Source organism: Neodiprion pinetum, chromosome 3, assembly GCF_021155775.2.
Source record: "Neodiprion pinetum isolate iyNeoPine1 chromosome 3, iyNeoPine1.2, whole genome shotgun sequence".
NCBI lineage: Eukaryota > Metazoa > Arthropoda > Insecta > Hymenoptera > Diprionidae > Neodiprion > Neodiprion pinetum.
This window is the reverse complement of record NC_060234.1, coordinates 8,467,411-8,488,091: the sequence shown is the minus strand read 5'-3', so window position 1 is coordinate 8,488,091 and position 20,681 is coordinate 8,467,411. Positions and strand designations below refer to the sequence as shown.

Genomic DNA, 20,681 nt, shown 5'->3' with positions numbered 1-20,681 from the left:
AATTGATTTACAAACCTATTGACACGTCAATTCAGCGAGTTATTTTTCCCTCGCATTATTGAAAAATCGGGTGTCAATGATAAATTTCAAACAAGTGGAAAAATTATGTTGCAAAGACACAAAAAATGTTCGGAAAGCATAATTCAGATTGATTGAATGACTAATTATGAACCCCAACGGCATATCAATCATCTAAAATCTCTAGTTTTATGCATACGTCGATGATTGGAAGTGTTTTATAACATTAAATCTTAAATCCGCTGATTTATTTGTAGATTTGTTTTAATTTTCACTCGTAGATGTGTGTTTCGTAGTATCGTGTAGCCGGGCATTCGCTTATCTTTCACACACACGAGTGTGCGTCCGTGTGTGTGCGGCCGGCAGCGTGTGCCGCGGCAATAATACCGCGGTCAGCGCTCGAGAAGGGGTACAACAGGGAGGGAGGGGATTTGCCGATATTTAATTCGTAAACGAATAATAATAATTCACCCAGACGAACAAAACAGCAATTTCCGTGGCGGCAAATCCAGATGAAATGGTGCACTCCGATTGGCCTAGCGCTATCGCTTGTAATTCAAAAACTATGCGTCGGACGAGCTTCCGGCAAAGAAATTCTCGGTTGGATTTGAGTCAGGTATCACGGTGGCTGGTCCGTGTCCCGCAATTTTGTATATTTATTTTAAACACCTGAAAAAGTCGAATGCTTTTTTTTAATATTCTTTTCATAAAATCGTCAATTCTATATTGACGAACGGCCGTAACGCGTTTTTGCATGCCCGCGATTCTCACAAAGATACATTGTTGCTCACGGCGATGACGGCGAGCAACAATGTATCTTTTGCGCCAACGTTCGGATAATTGAGCGTACGGATATGATCGAGGTTCGGATAATCGAGGTTTACTACAATGTGTCGTTGTGACATTTGGTGGCTAGAAAATGCATCATTCATGAACTGAGCTATATTTAATTTGAAAAAAAAAAGTTTTTCATCACATTTTTTGTAGAATACCGATTATATGTGAAAAAACCAAAGCTTCGTAGTTTGCACCAAGTTGTCTGTACCTTCCTATTCAAATAATTGACAAAAAATTATTTGCTGACATCCTAGTTCGTGCCGCCATATTGCTTACTGTTAACCACGAATCAAGATCTTCGCTTGTCCGATATTTAATTTTTCACCCCATCAAATTTGTGGTCTTCCACAAACGGGCGTAACATTTGTAGGAATTGTTGAACACTGAACGCACTCTTTTAGGTTTGAGATAAAGGATGGAAAAGTGACTTATCAGAGACGGTTTGTCCAGACTGACGCTTACAAGAGAAATCATGCAGCCCAAAGGATAGTTCTAACTGAATTCGGAACGAGCGTCGTACCGGATCCGTGTAGAACAATTTTCCAAAGGTATGGCAGAATCGTCAACGGTACTATACAATTTCTAGATAATATTACCTAATATTATCATCTGAGAAAAATTTACCCCATTATTCATCTTGTAGTGGTTACGTGAGTCAAGCTCATTTGCATTTTCATCTATGTAGATAAATCTGCTGCTTATTCTAATCGTATTTTTATGGCATAAAGGTAAGGCCAACCACTGCGGAACAACTGGATCTAGAAAAGGTAAACGTTGACTATATGTATACCACATGGACATGGTCATACGATAATCTTTATTAATTAATAATAGTTTTCGCGATCCGAATTCATTTCATATGACTACTTATATGTATAATCAAGACGTGTTTGCTATGAGAAACTATAAAATTAATTTCAGTAATCATATCTTTGTATAGTTTCGTTTACCATAGATGTGGCAATAGCGCCGTGCCTATTTCAATACAAATATACGTGTGTATGGGGAATTCCATGCGAATCCGATTAGCGTCTGACAATCTTATTATAATTAGCGTCTCAAAATTTTTTCTGCAATTATCCCAACTCTGAAACAGTACCCTCAACGTTTTCAAATTTTTTTATTCAACTGATCAATTATTTATAAATACTTAGAGCGATTATAAAAAGAACCTTTTTTAGAATCCTCAAAAAAAAATTCTCAAAAACTGTATTTTCTATCACAAATATCTCAAAACCGAGCCCATGGTGGAGCGATTCTATTTATATTGTTTTTTCGGAATTGATTTTTTTGATAAACTAGAACATTGTTTAAACGGTGTGAAAATTCCTGAAAAATACTCAAAACTTTTATTTCTCACTTAGTACATTTCTAGACCAGTTTTATTTTAGAGCGATTTTTATCTATTTTTATTGATACATTCAACTTTTTTTTATCAACTTCAGAAACGAATCGGTCTAGAAATGTGATAAGTGAAAAATAGAAGTTTCGAGAATTTTGATAAGAAAGCTTGACAGTGTTCAATTTTTTTTTTTTAACATTCCTATCAGTGGACCGGTCGTGGCATGTTTCGAAAAGAAAATATAATTTTTCAGAATCTTTCGCGAATTTTAAAAAAGATTCTTTTCAAAATCACACTCGATATTTACAAATAATTAACCAGTTGAATAAAAAATCTGAAAAAGTTCTGGGTACTGTTTCAGAATTGAATATATAGTCTTACCTGTTGTGGATATCTGGAGTGTAAACCACCCCACATCAAGTAAATGACTCATATTACACTATTTCCTAGGAGAAACGGAAACTTTCACATATTTTCTTTCATTAAATGTCATTTCTAAGATTTGACAATTTCATCAAAATTAATCACTTCCAACTTCAAAATGTATTATGAAAAATACATTTGTTCGTCAGGCATTCGTCCATGCCGAATGTGCAGTGTGAGATACTGAAGTAATATGTGGCGCATATGTATATGAGGTATTCCATGCCAACTGAGAGGACATTTTTCCTGACCCCCGCCAATTTGCTTCATTATTATTTATATCATTTTACAACCTAAAAAAAGCACTCACCATTTGTTTCAGATTTTTCGTTCCAACCATTCCTTTTTAAAAAATATTACAAACCCTTTTATGGTCCTAAAAAAAAACGCCATTTTTTATTTTTTTTTTTTTAAATTCACATAATTTCTGGGTCCCAAAACAAACACTTTGAGCCATAGTTCAGAGTGGAAAATTGATTTTTTGTATTTTTTTAGAGGAATAATATTCTTATTTTGTACGCATACAAAACATATGTTATGTTTGTAACATTTTTTAAAAAAGAATGGTTGGGACGAAAAATATGAAAAAAATGGTGAGAGCTTTTTTTAGGTTGCAGTATCATATAAAAAATAATGAAGCAATCTTACAATTTGTATACATACAAAATAAGAAAAATTATTCCTCTGAAAAAATATTTAAAAAATACAAAAAATCAATTCTCCACTCTGAACTATGGCTCAAAATGTTTGTTTTGGGACCCAGAAATTATGTGAATTTTTGTAAAAAAAATAAAAAATTGCGTTTTTCTTTAGGACCATAAAAGGGTTTGTAACATTTTTTAAAAATGAATGGTTGAAATGAAAAATCTGAAAAAAATGGTGAGTGCTTTTTCTAGGTTGTGGAATCATATAAAAAAATTAAGAAGCAAATTGCCGGGGGTCAGGGAAAATGTCCTCTCAGTTGGCATGGAATACCTCATATATATTATATTGGTTACCACAGATTTTTTCATTTTATGAAAAAAAAAAATTCACTCGACTGCCACCTTCATGGCACGGCGGGTAGGGAGCTTGCTTATTTGCCCCACCCCTAAGCACGGCACTGATTATCTTGTAGATAAATGCGTACCTGACTAATATTAATACATCTTTCACGGTATAAATCATAAATAAAAATGCTCGTTATCTTGTACACCAATGGACTCGTAACGTGTACCGAATAATTTCTCATAATCTTGTTTCAACGACAGAGTGGCGGCTGTTTTCAACGCCGAGGACACGATGACTGACAATTCGATGATATCGGTCTACCCATTCGGTGATGAATTTTACACCTTCACCGAGGCGCCATTCATCCATCGGATAGACCCGGAGACTTTGGAAACGAAAAGCAAGGTGACCATACCGACCATAAAACTATATTCTCGAAACAACGTTGCTGCAGCTGAAGAGAATAACGGCCAAGTGTGTCACTTACGTTCTGATCAACTTCCAGCTTTGCATATCCAATTACGTGGGCGTAGTTAATCACACTGCGCATCCGCATGTAATGACCGATGGGACCGTGTATAACCTCGGGATGAGCATCACGGCACGAGGACCAGCCTACAGTGTGATTTGCTTTCCACCAAACCGCATCACTGTCGGTGGGTGTTTATTGCTGGGCTGGATAATATCGGAAATGCTTTCATTTGGGACGTGCGTATTTTCGCAGGCGAAATACGATTCTGCGATTTTTGAGAGGGTTTTTAACAATGCGACGGTCCTTTCGCTCGGATTAAGCAGCGATTTTACAAATATGCTGACTTAATTGGGCTTGCGGATAAAGCATGTAGGCCTACATTAGCCTCTCTTTCCAGAGGCGTAATAGCGACAATGACATTTCGTAGAACGATAATATTCTAGCCTTTTGCCTAACACGAGGCACATCAACAACCGAACTTAACGTGAAGAACTTGTCAAGAAAAACTAACGCGTGTACAAAATAAAATGACAGTCGACAAAGGCATATCTCAACTGTTAGGATGAATCGAAATACTTGCAGTATTTATGTTATTTTACGTTTGTGCCTCATTTCAAATGACCATATTTCACATTTTTCATTTTGAATAGAATTGAAGAAAACAATTCCATTTTTCCATTGGCTTCAATTACATTATTTAAAAGCATTTCGCTTTTTGTATTCCAAATACATTTTTGAAAGCATTTGAGTGGGCTTTGCACCCTTTTGGGACCATAATACCGGTCAATTTTCCGCATAGTTACTCTCAGCGAATGAATTCTCTTTTCTTCTGCTCCAACCAGACGAAACGGGGAACGAGAAGAAACTGTCGATGTTCGATCAGGCCACCGTTGTTGCGACCGTCCACTCGAGATGGACGTTGAATCCGTCGTACATGCACACGTTTGGAATAACCGACAATTACTTTATAATCATCGAACAGCCACTGTCCGTCGCATTGCTGACCATGGCAGTGAGTCAGTTTACGAATGATCGTTTATGCAGTTGCCTCAAGTGGTACGAAAACGAAAAGGTGTGTAACCGTCATTGCAATTTTTTCTAACTAATATCCCTGGGAAATTTTTCTCATTTTCAGACTCTGATACACCTGATCTCCCGGAAAACTGGTCTGATCGAGAGAACTTTCGTTGCGGAGCCGTTCTTCTTCCTTCACATAATCAATCAGTTCGAAACCAGTGACGGAAAATATGTTGTTTTGGATGTTTGCTGTTACAAAGATGCAAAAATGCTCGACTGCATGTACATCGACGTTATGAAGGTACTTCACGCAGAGCCTTGGCACAGTGTTCAACGACCACAAAAACTACGGTGGGACATTTCGGGACCGGAAAGTGTCATTTGCTTAACTTATGACGATGCTTAGTATTGCTGGCCCGAAATGCCCAGTTCTGAAATTTCCCGCCATTCCTGATGTTTATTATCTCAGAACAAGAGCTGTTTTAATCATCGTAAACTACTCGGGAATGGCTGAACCGTATTTGCTCAAAACCTAATCAGCTCTAAGTTGAATAAAACCAAATCAATCGACTAAATCCCATCTCGAGATATTCTAATATTTTTCTATGATATCAAAAAATTCATCGATCGAATAAAATGAACTACAGTTAGTCAGAATTAGACGAAAAATGTGGATTTCTTGTTAAAAATTCACAGAATAACCTTATTTCTCTGGAGAAAGACATAATTAGGTCTCAGTGTGTAAAAGTCAGCTTTTCAAATTTTTTTCACATGACATGAGAACCTTTCTAGCTATATCTAACTAGATTAGCTTAAGTGAGACTTTCTAAACTTTTGTTTCATCCACTATTCCGACTTGATTGTACACTCTATAAATCTTTCAGGACATGCATTCAAACCCTGACTACGCGAAGTTGTTTCGTGGCCGACCATTGCGTTTCATATTGCCAATTGTTCCTCTAACGGCTGACGTTCCTAAGGAATACGACTTGATCGAAGATCCAATCGAGTGTAGAAATCCGGTGATAATTACCGACAGAGATAAGACGAAGGATGAAGCAAAGGCAGATTTGAACGAGAAGTCTGCAGTATTTGATGGTATTGTTCGAAAAAAAGCCACGGCGGAACGACTTTCGAATGGAAAAGTTTTCGTGAGCCCGGAAATGCTTTGCGATTTAGGCTGCGAGACACCCAGGATAAAATATTCTCTCGTGGGAAAAGAGTACAGATATTTTTACGCCATATCTAGCGATGTTGATATGGACAATCCAGGAACGGTTTGTTATATTCTCGACGAATTATTTCTCTACACCTGGAAGCATCTTGTCCTATGAATTCATTGAACGATTTCTCCCGTGTTCTAGATCATCAAAGTGGATACTGTCACGAAAACTACGAAAACTTGGTGCGAGAACAACGTTTTTCCTAGTGAGCCGATATTCGTTCCAAATCCAAACGGAAAGGTAAATATTCACTTGTTTTCAAATTTTACACTCGCAGAAAATTGAAAATGCGGATTCCCAGGCATGATGGAACAAGATCGATTTGGGAGAAAGGAATTCTTACTAGTGTCTAAAATTTGAATTTCTGAATTTTAAAATTGACTACGCGATTATGTGTCCCAAGAGTTGCTTGTTGTGAAAATCGTTGGATCTTTTGAGTATGCATCCTGCAGTATTTGGTATTTGCCAATTTGCAGGTTGTGATTTTACAATCGGAATCGATTTTTATATGAATCGCACTATCTTTATTTTCATCCACGGTCTTTAATCAGCGTTTTTGCTTTCGATATTTCGGAGATTTAAAAAATTTTAGTGCAACTCTTAATCCACCATGTTTAAAATACGATCGAATTTCGAAACCTTACACATGGAATGAAAAGAGCGCATGCTTCACATTATTGCAACATTTGTCAAAGCTGAAGCTTTTCACGAAGTGTACTTCATTTGGTTCGTCAGTTAATCCTCTACAAAACATGACATGTAGATGGATAGAAATACCCTAGAATCGCGATATTGTTTCGACAAAGAGTCAGACGTAAAGGTAATCAGCAAAATAGTATACACAATATCGTTGTAGGTCAAAATCAGAAATCCAACCTAAAGGATTTGTAGGGAGTTCATTCGCAAGTTAAACCAGCATTAATCGATTAGATGCTTCAGATATCGAAAAAAACTTTTTGTAAAGACTGAAAAAATGTCTATGGCTACTTTTTTACTAATCTTATCCAGAAAGAAGACGATGGTGTCATAGTTTCGGCTCTTATCTGGGGACAAGATCGAGAAACTGAGGTTGGGCTGTTGGTGTTGGATGCAGAAACGTTGGAGGAAATAGCTCGTTCGACGTTCGATACGCCGGGACCAGTGCCGAAATGTTTGCACGGTTGGTTTGACTTGAAAATATAGAACTCAAACCGCAGATGTTCCTTGCCACACAGTTTCTACAGTTTGGTAATATCGCAGAAGTTTTGTTTCTCCGGGCACCAAATGTTCCGCATGTTACTGCGGAAAGTCTTGTGGCTACATATGTTCTCATTATCATCAACGAAGATTAACAGCAGCCAGACAGAAAGCATGAAACGAACCAAAGCACAGACCCTCAGATTGCCAGTAACATATTGTACTTTACGGTTATGCATATTGAGAGGAAGAGGTGAAACTTAACACACTAATCTCCTGACTAAGCTCGCGAGCTTTGTCAGATTTTCATCCAGGGTGGCCACTTCAAGCTTCAGCTGTCAAATGCAACTTTAGAGGTTATGGAGGTGATGCGAATTCTTTTAAGCCAACCTCAAATAGATAATGTAGTGATTCGAAAAAGGCAAACTTTCATTGTTTACCGGGTGACTGGTAATGATGCATATGTGAACATTTTTGAATAACTGTTATTTTTCGATGAATTTTGACCAAAATTGGTACACCACCGGTTTGGAGGTCGCTGAATCCGAATTTGAAAACAGAATTGCAAAATTCGATATGAGAATTTAAAATGGCGGCTTTAAGTACCGGTAATTATGACTAAGCATCGGCACCTTTGTACCAGAAAGTCAAGCAGTGGAATTAATCTTTTGAAACTTGTTACTTGGGGGTTTATGGGGTCGCTGATGATGAGTCCGTTATCAGAATAGAATAATCGCAAAACGGAGAGTCCAAAATGGTGACGGTAATATTTGAAATCCCTACAGGTAAACCAAATTTCGAACTTGAATAAAACAAGAAAAAATCCATAATAAAACTGCAAATTCACCCCGACTCACCCTCAAGGGGTGGCAAATTCAAAAAATTCAAAAATCTGTAAAAACTCGTACCAGTCAATCGGTTAAGTGACTGATGACTACTCTGAATCATCATAACAACACAATTTAATTTTGCCACTTAACGCGGGGGAATTAGATGCCTCAAGCCTCGTTTCGAGACAGTTGGCTGCCCTGTCTTGCAGACGGAAATATTGCTGTGGTACGATCTCGTTGACCAATAAAGTTTAATTGTTTGGCGCATGCGCGGTCCGTCGTTCGGCCTATTAAATTTCGGTATGCTACCTTTCGGTATGATTACACATGGATTATTACTTCCCGTGCATAACTTTTACCTTCGCATCTTCTTTCCATACAACTGCTCGAAAGGTACTTAAAACGTAACTGCGACATATAGGTACAATTTTATGTTAAACAACATTTTGTTATCCAGTTGCCAGATAAAATACAATCCTATTTTATCAAAAATAATTGCATATATTTCTTTAGCGATTAAATTTGAAAACGTCTAACGTTTTCTCATCGTTCACCAAACTGAGCACTTCTTGAAAGGATTCATTGGCGTCCCAACGGGACACCCGTAAACTTTGGCAAAGTCCTCGGAATTCGACAGAGTTCCAATAACGCGAAATTTCCCCGGCGAATGAACCGCCGTTTTCAATTTGTTGCGCGTTGCTTCTGGTCTCATGGATCCGCACCAAACTTGCGCGAAGTTCAGGAAGAATAGCTGCTTCCCCGTCGCGCTGATTCCCGGCAACGTTTCGTTAACCTCCCCGTTCGCGTTCAACCATCTCTGATAAGCCTAAAAGTGAATCCTCACACGTATTTGCGATTCCGTTTTGTTTTCTCTATGCTCCATCGACTTACCCTGAATGCTTGTTTGATTCCTCCGTTATCCGCGATGTTCTCACCCTGCGTGTTTACTCCATCAATCTGCATCCCCACCTCAGTCACGGTATAGTGACTATACTGGTCTGACAAATGCGGACAAAGACTATAAATTGTATCTATGTTTGTTGTATTATTTTAATAATGAATGGGCCGTACCGTCGGAATCAAACGTTAGGAAAACAAGAGAAATCGTTTGAAAAATTTCCACCAGTATTATTTGACACTTGTTTTGAATACGAATGAAACAACGTCTCTGGTATGTAATAGACATGATTCCGAGGGAACTCTAACAACACAAGCTAGGGTATCAAGAAGTAATTGATAAATGATTTTATAATCGGACCATTCACAATTATTAAACTCTGGTGTTTTTCAATTCGATTCTAATGACTTTGGAAACATTTTTGTCTCTGATCGTATCTCCACAAAATGTCAACGAGGTTATAGTGACTCGCTTTAGCCGCTACTAAGAGTATCCGTAGCGTTTTGAAATTATTTTGAAAAATTATTAATAAAATTCATGAGTTTCGGTTTCAACTTCAAGGAAATCATCCTTACCGATCAAACATTGAGCTCTTTGATGAAAGCCTTCAATGGCGGGGTCCTTCCACCACCTGTGCAAGTTACCATCCTTGTCAAAGAGCCTGCCCTTATCATCAAATCCGTGTGTGATTTCGTGACCAATGACGACTCCTATACCGCCGTAATTGAGGCTCCGTGGAAAATATCGGTGATAAAAAGGTGGCTGTAAAATTCCCGCCGGGAACACTGCACATTCGGGGAATATGAAAGGTGAGGATAGAGTGATCCTACTTCCTCGAGGGATCAATTTATCACATCCTTTCTCATGACGACATACTTATCTGATTTTTGTTGCGACTGTAATAAGCGTTGACCACAGCCGGCGCCGTGTTCCAGAGTGTTTTGTTCACTGGACTGCCGAGTCTGTCCTGTTCCACCCGCGTCAAGTGCTGGAGAATGTTTAAAGTATTCTCGAAATATTTGTCCGAACTTATGACAACCTATTTCAATATAGAAAGGGGACAATCAGTTTCATTAGTCAACAAGTCTAGACCACAGAGATCGTAGGGTAAACCCGTAAAGGTGTTCCGCCACCCTACAATAGTTGCCCTGCGTGTGGTCAACCAAGAAGGACAAAAAAAACCTGCATGTTCAAATCTGAACAATTTCATCTAGTGAAAAAGCCTCAGTAAAATGTCAAAAACGAGACATTTGTAGCGAAGTGTTAAACATTTCATCAAATATGTGAAGTTATCGCAGCGCATCTAGTGACGATATTATGTTTTGGTATATTTGTAATATCTGTCCAGTATCACAAAAGTATAACGAAAACGACGTCTCGAAACTTTTTGGATACCGATGATCAAAAAATCAAAGGCAACTGTTCCGGATTTAACGTACGCTCGGTGAAATCATAGAGAACTTGTTGAATTACATCTTTATATCGTTCATTGAGCAAATGTTGTTCCAATATAAAATCGGGATATCCGATCCTGAGCAACATGTCGTCTACTTTTTCGCCGGCAAGCTGCTTGGTGTCGTCATCGATCCAGCTAGTCTTTTTCAACAGTTCCCTGAACGATTGTTGGATCTCTTGGGTCATCAGCAGAGTCTTGACGACGAGGGTGACGCAAGAAACGGCATGATTAGTGAGGTATTTCAAATTATAAGATTTATGTAACATGGGCATGGGCAACTCTCACATCATTTTTGCTGTTCTCGTCGAAATATTTTCTTACGAACATCGAACCGACGGCCATTCCCATATTGGAATTCACCTGGGCAACGCAATTCTTCCATCTCAATGGTGCCTGCTCTCTGCCAAAGAGTATATAGTAAAACTTTTGCTTGGCTTCTTGGAAACGATCGTCCAAATTGTTTACACGGTGACGTACGAAGCGCCAAAGAAGATAGTTTGATATTGTTCTGAAAGAAGAGAAAGTTTTATGAATCTTTCGAAATGTGTAAACCGTAGACAACATGCATGCGGCTATGCGAGTGAATACTTTTTGTCTTTTCAAAACTTTATATACCTCGACGGTGTTTTTGACAGCAGATTTACCAAGTCCTGAATATATTGAAGAGCAAAAACCACAACGGGCTCTGAAGTATTTGCCGGTCGTGCCAAAACTATCGACAAATATCTGTGCCAATCGATTTGCGGTATCACTATTCTCAACTCGCCGATACTCATTCTTTGGTAAAGCTCTGAAACGTTGCGTCTCTCGTCCGGTGATGAGGTGATCTAACGGGAAAAAAATTGTCAAATAAGCTACAGGAACGGAACATTTGAATTCTGCAGATTGGTGATCGAAGAACTCGATCATTCTTTGACACCAGTAGTCTGAAATTTTTACAACGATTTGAAATCGAGAACTTCATTCAATTCATTGGGACGCATTTGAAAAATATGAGGTGAGCTGATGTCATTGAATTACCTTAGCCAATTTCGTCTCGAATTCAATAAGTTCATCGGCGTGAAACGTCGCATTTTCAAGAGGAGCCCCAAGCAGCGTAGCGATCTTGATCAAGTAACTTTTGTAAGCTTCAAGGTAGAGAGTGTTCGAGGGTTGAAGAAAGTAATCTCGCGTCGGCAGGCCAAGAGAGGTTTGATCGAACTGTGAACGGCAAATGGACCGGTGATTACTGCTCGCAGATAGTAATGGTGCGGTATGCGTAAGGAAAACTTCCATCCTTAAAAGAGCAGGTAAGTCACTTACTTGAATCACGTACTGATCGCTATCCCTTATATCCGGCCCAACCCATTCGGATATCAGTATGTCATTGTTGTACAACCGCAATTGCGCGACCAAAAGAAGCCAGTCAAACTTCTTGGGATCCCAACTCGGCTGCAGGATCGGCCATCCTCCGAGTTCGTCCAAAAGCTCGATTAGAGGTCGCTCCATACGCTGCTCCAAGATCTCTAGGCGTCATTTTGCATGTCAGATTATTATTAAATCGTAGATATTCCTGTTTCATTACTTTTTATCATTTTCCTCTTTAGAAGACAAAGACCGAAATGAAACAAATAATTCCTCTATTCCGTTGATTTGTTTTACATTATCCAAGCGGTTTATAGGCTAACTATTTCATCTCTCGCTAAGTTTTTTTCCAAATTATTTACGAGTAATGTCTGATTTACTTTTGTCGTCAAGTTAAACCTTCACATTCGTACACAACGTAAGGTTCTATTTTCAACGTCAATCCAAGAACGTTAAAAATTTTTTTTTTTAATCGAACGTTACAGAAACGTCTCATTCATCTCGATACCGAAACGGTATTCTTTTCTCACCTTATCTTGTAATACGCGAATTTTTACTCACCGTAATTCATACAGCTGTGATAAAGATGCTTAGCCTTGACCGTAGCATCGGCAGAATTTGCTTTCGCCCCCGGTGAGATGGGTTCCTCCAATAATTCTTTCAAAACTGAATCTAAGGACTCTCTTAGCATTTCGAACGTATCGTAACCCGCTTTGTCTTTTGGTATTGGGTTACGTTTTCCCCAATTACCGCATGCATATTGGTAAAAGTCGTGACAAGGATCTACCGTTCTATCCATATACTTTAACATCATCTTCGCTGCAATTAATAACATCGGGAAGTGTATAATATATAAATAATAACAAACAACTTTTTCTAGATAATATATATAATTGTTAAGGCTATCAAAATATATATCTAACTACAGGCCTTACACTCGGTTTCAGTATAATGAAAGTCGTCACGTCGCTTAGCTACATTCAAGAATAAAACGTACGTTAGAGACCGAATGTGTTTTGATATTAGTTATCAGTTCATGGCAAGCGCGCATAAAATAGGAATTTTTTTTATGATTGAGTATAAATTGCCGCACTAGTCGAAGGTGAGTGCGAAATTCACACGAGTCAAAAAGCCCCGATATGCGTTCATGTCAGAAATTCTATTTTCCTGTCAAAAACTACAAAGTAGTCGAGTTGTTGACGGAGGTAGGGCAGAAAAGATATTACAAAATCAACGTCCTCGTATTATACGAAAATTTGAATATAATACATGAGTAAAAGAATGAATTTAGTAACATCAGTAAAAGGCCTGTGATTAGTAGTTGGATGTGTGAAGGATGTACAGGCCTGCGGTTGATTCTCGCACGATAATTATTCATTGAAAGCTATCGTTTTTATTGAAAACTGGCTTAGCGCACACATGTAGCATCGATCTACAGATAATTTATCTATTTCTTCAATCGTATCCTTATCTCTCTTATTACAATTTACACAGATTCAACTATAATCCACTGTACAGATCAACATTTATCATATACCAAGCGCAGATAAAGCGCGGATACATCTATACATTCATTTAAGCGATTATCAATAATAAATATACCCCTAGAGGAAAGGGTGAAACTCAGCATGCTGAGTGATAGACTGTACATGCGTAAAACGATTGAATCCCATTGGTCGGCGAGATCGTTGCGTGGCAATATATTCGTCTGCAAAGCAGGGGAGCCAACTGAATCGAAACAGTGTACGAAACGATCGTTTAGTCAATGGTTACAGAAGTTTGCCAAGACTTGCCGAATCGCTGTGTCAACGCAAGTGGCACACGGAACGAAATCAACCAATCGGAGATTCAAGTCGACTGTGAATTGACTTGTCGTCGTCAAATAACAGCCGAGCAGAAATTAGAAATTTCGACAGTTACCAGACTTCTTTATCTGTATTTCAAAGCAAATTTTTCGTCCGTTGACATTATGTCGGTTTTAATTGATCAAATGACAGTCAAAATTTCGTCACAAGCGTGCTGCCTCGAATTATTGAAAATCTGCCTGACCCAAAAATAATCCCATTGTCTACATAACCTCCAGAAGCCAAGTTCGACATGTGAAGCTTGAGGCTGTTTGAAAATCGTAACAAAAACTGGCGCATGCGCAGTCGGACGTTCAATCTGGTGAGTTTCACGGTCTCCTCTCGATATATATATTCATCCGATTCACAAATGAAGACATGAGCGGATTAAAAGGAATATTAAATAGATACTTCGAAGGCATAAATTTATGACAACGCAACACATATATATATATAAATATATACATGTATATTAATATATATGTATATATCGGTTGCATTTACATGAAATAATACTTATAAGCACCTTGGGCCTCGCGGATGCTCTTTAGGTCACCTTCGCCCTTCCAAAATGCATGAAAGTCCGAGGATTTATCCCCGGCATCATCTTCCTGCATGGCCAACCAGGTATTCTCATCAATCGAGGGCCTTCCGCCCTGCTCGCCTGGGTCAGATTCGCCCTGCGTTTGCCCGTCGTCTTTGTTACCTGAATCAACCGTCTGCCACGGCATTTGATTTGCCGAATTTCCCGCAGTGCCTCCGTACATTAATTCGCCATCCCTTGTGGTAATCAGAGTCTATGTATAGGTACTATTTAAACAGTGATCGGGGCCTGAAAAGCATATTTATTTTGAAAATTATTTCTCATCTACTTAACGCTTACTGGTAATCCTCAATGTCGGTTTCCCCGTTATCATAAGCCTCGGCGTCGTCCTCCGAATAATCAGCCAATGAATTCTCAACCCTCTCCTCAGGTATGTCTGTGTTTTTTTCCACCAACATGTCTGCGTCATCTCCGCTCACCTGAAATTTCGATCTTATTAACCCAAGAAATGAATTGATTGTATTATTTTACGAGATCTCAATAAATTCTTCAAATTTTCGGGCCACGCGAAGTCAAGGGACTTTCAAGTGTTAATAATTTTTTGACACTTCACTATACTGTGACACAATCGTCAGAAAATTTACTACTGTTGACAGAAAATTCCTCAAACCCCCATATTTTATGCATATCTATTAAATACCCTGAAATTATGCCACTCGTCTCCGTTGGAAACATCTCTTTTTTGTCGTCCCATGTTGAACGTGATATCAGGTGGCACATAGCTGGTCTTTATTTCCTGAAGTAATTCTCTGTCCTCAATTTCCGATTGATCGGGATCGTAATTGAATGTGGCTGAAAATTGAAAAGAAGAATGGATTACGCTTATCGTGTATTCTGTATCATTGTCAGGGTTGCGAAAATATTAATTGAAAAATAATGCATTATCCACTATCAAAATAAGGGGTAATGCATAGAAACTAGAATTTGTAATTACATGGATAGTTGACAATGGATGACAACACAGTTGGTAATTACCACAGTATTGGTTAATTGATTCGAATTGCATCAACCACTGCCAAAGTACTGGTCCATCATTAATGCAACAATGCGTTTACGGATTCTCATTGCAGTAAACATGACTGCAGTAATAGGTGTGGGTAAATGAAGGGAGGATTTTTTTTTTACTATTTTAAGAAATAATTCACTAAGCATATTATTACTGCAAACGCCTTTTATTTTACTCTGTTTTTTATTATAAATTTGGGGCTACACCCCAAAAGTGCCTAACTTGTATTTTATTTGAAACATTATATATGTATAGTTGTGCTAATGAACCGATTGGATTTATTTCTATGCACAATACATAAAATATCATGGATTAGTTGACTGCATTGACGGATTAGGAAAAATAAAATTGTTAAAAGACAATATCAAAAATAACTTATAGTTCATTTTTATCTACTTTTTATTAAGCAATTACTTATATAACAGTGGAGGCCAGAGTAACGACTGAAAACATCCCGAATAAATCATACTGAGTGTTTGCAGTTAAATAATTTTCAAATAACCGTTATATTGATAATTTAGATTCACCAATTATTTAAATTATATCAAATTTCATCACTGTTTTAACTATCAAATTAATGCATAATGGGTAGAATATACACTATTCATTAAATGTGTAATGGATAATGCAGCGATGTTCCATTGTAAATTGTCAAAAAAATGCACAATGAAAAAGGAATTCATTGATCATTGAAAAATCAATGAGTAATGAAATGGATAATGCATTAATAAAACAATACATATTTCACAACCCTGATGTTTTCATCACAGGGAAACCTGCTTTCAAATATGAAAGGGGCCACAGTCCGAGTTAAAAGTTATGGAATGAGAAAAAGCCGTTTATAAAATCTCCGACAATATTATTTACATAAATTATGACGAACACGAACGAAATAACATCCCTACTTTGCGATAGAAACAAATCTAAACAAATTCGAATAACGTTATCTTGACACATCAATAATTTCAGGAAATTTTTTATAAGTAAAACTTTAAAAACGATTAAACTCTGGTGTTTTTACCCAATTCTAAGGGTTTAAGTCTATATTTTTCACCACAGAGATCTTCAACGATCAAATGAAATATTTTTGTACAAATAGTCATCTTCACAGTGAGTAGACATAGATTTGCGGAAGCTTGGTATTTCAGACATTCATGGGGATCCACTGTCCAGTGAGCAAAATAGATTCAAAAACATTAGAATCGGCACAAAAACACTGGAGTTTGATCGTTCTGAGAGTCCAAATAATTGAAACTTTTCTAAAATGATTTAATTAATTAATTTCTCCGACATAGTAAGGTTGTCATTTCATTCGTGGTCACTAATCACCAGCATCAGTTCCGACAACGTTGCCGAAGATTTTAAACAACGGTTTCTTTCCACCAAGCTCTTTAATCAGCCTATGAACCCCATAAATTCTCAACGTGTTGATCCAAATTACCTTTGATACTACCGCTGCTTTCGCGAGCTTCTTCGTCAGTGGCTTGTGTTCTATGGTTTGAAATTTTTCCCATTGTATTCGACCTGCATATCGCTATGTAAATAATAGTGATCGGCAGTAGTACTGCGGGTACAATTAGCATAAGTCTAACTCTCAATCGCCAGGTATTGTTTCCTCCCATGCACCACCTGAGACAACACACGTGTTTAAAATGAGCCTTGCGATAAATCATTGACAAATCAACGAGGAAAAACGTGATAGCTATCGATTCATCGTCGATCGCGGAAACATCTCGATGACATTTTATTCTTCGAATCTCTGATTGCTTACACCTTGACATAAGACGTGACAAGTAATGATCAAATTATGACAAATTTGGATGGACAGAAAATTGTTACCATGGTAATAAAATACAATATTCACGCGGAATTTCGCACAAATATATCTATGTATACGACTGTCTGCGCAGTTGTGCATATTTACTTCAATCTTCCGGTCTCCTTGTTTATCGCTAATCTGCAAGAAGGACATGGACCACCGCTATAGTAGTCTTCGTCATTGAACTGGCTCAAGCGATCGCTACCTCTCATTTTTTCTGCAACGAAGCAAATCTCTTTTAAGACGTTGATTAATAATATTGTCAATCGAATTGTCTGACAAGTTTTTTCACCTCATGACGCAGGTATGTAAAATTTGATTACAGTCAAGTTGCGCAAAGAGTGGCCGTACCTCAAAAACCGTAAGAGACAGGTAAATATAAGTGCAAGTAAATCCAAGAATGCGTCAAACACGAGCTACGATAAAACCTGAAAGATATGTACGCAGGCCCCAACTTGGACTAAGATTAATAAAGGGTCTAAACGATATGACCTTTAGAATCAATTTAAGAATTTAAGATGATTACAGCACTTGTTTTCCATTGTCAATCACACCCACCCTATGAAAGGAGTTGAGTTGTGAGGTACAAGTCATTCCACGCTTCTCTGCCCCGCAAACCTTGCAATATCCAAGTATTGTGATACTGCTTGGAAGTTTCGAATATAAATATTATGTGAAAATGAAACTGTAATTTCAATCCTAGACCTTAAAGTCACCCAAGCTTGCTCCGCGTAGCTTCCAATACGCCGAAAGTACCTATCTAACCTATTATCATTTATATACTCTTAACAACCGTTTTATTCAACTTCCGGAAACTGACGCGACGTATACGTTGTACTTCTCGAGTGCTGCTGCAAATCACCGTCAACTATGACACTGCCAATGGCAAATTTTATTGCATAATTTTACAAAATGTACAAGCACCGAAATTCATGCTATAAATAAAGTTAATCGACGTGTAGTGACATTGACAAAAAAAGCTTTAAACGTACAACGAAACTAAATAACGGTGTCGAGATGTTTTGAACAATTCTTTGCAGAATGAATGAAAAATAATTTATCCTCATAAAAGATTGATCAACTTTTATTAAATATCTTTAAAAGAAGAATACTTTTTTCTCAAAATTGGGACTCCCTGTACCGTTTGAGAATTAATAGGTCGATTCAAAACCAAACGATCGACTCGTTATATGCACATTTTTCAACACCGGATCATCGTCACAAGGTTGAAAAAAAATATCATTGTAATGCTGCGATCTTTTTCATATTTGCAAATATGATTGCAAACTGGTATCTAAGCTTTCGCTTTTGTTTTAGTAATGTGAAAAGAGGAAAAAAAAAAAACAAAAAAAACTCTTACCTGAGGCGATGTGCTGTTACACTTGTGCCAATATTTACTCTGTCATTTCACGACACAAAATCCGTTCCACCCGCTGTCAATATATAGTTATCGTGATGTTGCGTCAAACAATTGACAGAGCGAAAAGCGCGGTAAAGTTTTCTCCGGATGAATACTGGCGAATGCGAGTGTAGAACTCGGATTATCATAAAACTCACGGTGAGACAATTCCAACGTATTTAGAAATGAAATGTGTTATAGATGAAGTCCGCGGGTTCGACTGATATGATGCTCCCGGATACTAAGAGCAAAGAGAATTGAGCTATTGTGCCAGAAGTCACTCCATGAATGCTAACGTACTGACACTAGCGTTGATTTAAATATACAGATTGGCAGACGGATCACACACACAAATGCCGTCAGTATTTGCACGCTGCTAGCCGTTACACATCACCCTGCAGTCGGTCGGTCAGTCATTCATTCGTTCATTCATTCATTCATTCGGCAATCAGCTCTAATGAATACCTATTATCGCGCAATAATGCCAATTAGCACAACAAGTTACTTTTTTCTCACTCTTGATAGCGCATATTTTTCCGTCTATTACAATAATCAGGGTTGCCTGTAATTTTGGAACGTAACACTCCTCGACTTTTCTATGTTTTCAAGATCCAAATTAATTTTTTTCCAGATACCTTTTGTATTTCTTGTGAAATTGAAATAATTGACGAAAATATTCAATTAATCGTTACCGCATTGTGTATTATTTATTTTGAAGTCGTTGCACTTCACTTGTACCTATTTAAATTTGTCAATAGAAACTGAAGTGTGCATTATATACAGTTATGTCAAGTGTTTAGTCAAGACTGTAGCATTTGGAACGACATAAAAAGTTCGAGTTTCAAATTTACACTGTTTCGGAAATTTGACAAAATTCCCTGATTTCTACAAGTATACTAAAAATTCTGGACTATTTCAGGTACGTCAGGTTTTCGGCATGCGCGGCGACCCTGCTTAATACTCATCGTTAGTATGATGAGATTTTTTATTAAAAATTTCTATTACAACACGATAACGCTCTTTACTCCAATATCTTTACGGAAGCTTGTGAATTATTGAAAGAAGGTAAGGAAGTATTGAATCTACAAAATCAACAACTATTGCTAATTAGAGAGATGTAGAAAACAGCAGACACGCAAGAATATAAAAATTTTCACCAGGATAGAAATCACGTCGAGTGTAATTTATAAATATAAAAACAATTCCTCAGATTTATGCCCCTAAAATTATTCATAAGTTTTCCACACCATTCAAATCGCTATAAAACAGTGTAAAATATGCACAACAAATTTCTGTGTGTAATACGTACATAGAAGCATGGTTTGAACATGGAACGGCGGTGCGTAGATACTCGAAATTTGTACCACGCATAATAACGTTACAAACGCGTAATTATCCAATCTTAAAATATAGTATAAATATATTATTGGTGATAACCAAACTGAAAGACGTTGATACACTAATACGTCGACAAATGAAACGAAACTCGGTGGAAAAAAACACTACACAAGAACATGTATTTTGTTTCACAGCAATTTTCATGGGCCATTCGTCACATGCGCAAAACTTCTATCCTTTAATTCAAGTCGTCATGTTTCATCAACGTTTTACTTACAATTTTTACAAACCGAATGAAGATAATATTTTCCTTCGAGGTAAGAACTATGCACAAAATATTGGAGCGTTTTAAAATTTTATTTGCTGCATGACAAAAAAATTATTGTATGTATGTAGTATAAGTTTTATGTACAAATTATTCTTGAAAATTTTGCTTTCAGATCGAATTGTCGTTACACGAACGATTTAAATAATATACAATGCTCAAATATAACGAATAATATGTGAAATATAAAATTTGAATTCACAAAAAAAAAAAATCAATTCTAAAAAGTAACGCAGCATAAAAACATTAGGAACAAGATCAGAAGTATTGTTGTTCGTTCGAATTCGATGAAATAGTGAAAATAAACAGACCTGAGTAAT

General features: G+C 37.4%; 2 protein-coding genes across 20 annotated transcripts in view; one reads left to right on the top strand and one right to left on the bottom strand.

Moving 5' to 3' along the window:
- ninaB (neither inactivation nor afterpotential B) overlaps positions 1-20,681 on the top strand; it is a 60,200-nt gene that overhangs the window by 36,580 nt on the left and 2,939 nt on the right. For 4 of the 11 annotated variants that reach the window (XM_046617353.2, XM_046617354.2, XM_046617348.2 and 1 more), the window contains exons 3-11: positions 1,257-1,403; positions 3,871-4,015; positions 4,116-4,266; positions 4,925-5,154; positions 5,218-5,400; positions 5,984-6,376; positions 6,464-6,562; positions 7,331-7,481; positions 20,231-20,605. In XM_046617353.2, the coding sequence (XP_046473309.1) occupies positions 1,257-1,403; positions 3,871-4,015; positions 4,116-4,266; positions 4,925-5,154; positions 5,218-5,400; positions 5,984-6,376; positions 6,464-6,562; positions 7,331-7,481; positions 20,231-20,388 (1,657 nt within the window). In that variant the 3' untranslated portion in view covers positions 20,389-20,605. Of the gene's footprint in view, positions 1-1,256; positions 1,404-1,583; positions 1,623-3,870; positions 4,016-4,115; positions 4,267-4,924; positions 5,155-5,217; positions 5,401-5,983; positions 6,377-6,463; positions 6,563-7,330; positions 9,781-19,617; positions 20,184-20,230; positions 20,606-20,681 lie in introns of those variants that run through there. The other 7 variants (XM_046617349.2, XM_046617351.2, XM_069134467.1 and 4 more) reach the window with 7 other exon arrangements.
- LOC124214742 (neprilysin-4) lies at positions 7,984-19,000 on the bottom strand. 9 transcript variants are annotated; one of them, XM_046617343.2, is made up of 16 exons: positions 18,660-18,999; positions 17,405-17,516; positions 16,922-16,971; positions 15,115-15,266; positions 14,754-14,893; positions 14,397-14,650; positions 12,588-12,845; positions 11,985-12,187; positions 11,703-11,882; positions 11,298-11,509; positions 10,968-11,190; positions 10,700-10,876; positions 10,103-10,265; positions 9,802-10,011; positions 9,220-9,326; positions 7,984-9,154 (listed from the first exon to the last, which is right to left on the bottom strand). In XM_046617343.2, the coding sequence occupies exons 2-16, from the start codon at positions 17,509-17,511 to the stop codon at positions 8,879-8,881; spliced, it is 2,712 nt and encodes a 903-aa protein (XP_046473299.1). In that variant the 5' UTR covers positions 17,512-17,516; positions 18,660-18,999; the 3' UTR covers positions 7,984-8,878. The 9 variants fall into 9 exon arrangements, with proteins under 9 accessions (XP_046473299.1, XP_046473298.1, XP_068990562.1 ...); XM_046617342.2 differs by having other exon boundaries at positions 16,922-17,109; positions 18,660-18,998; XM_069134461.1 differs by lacking the exon at positions 18,660-18,999 and adding an exon at positions 17,651-17,743 and having other exon boundaries at positions 16,922-17,109.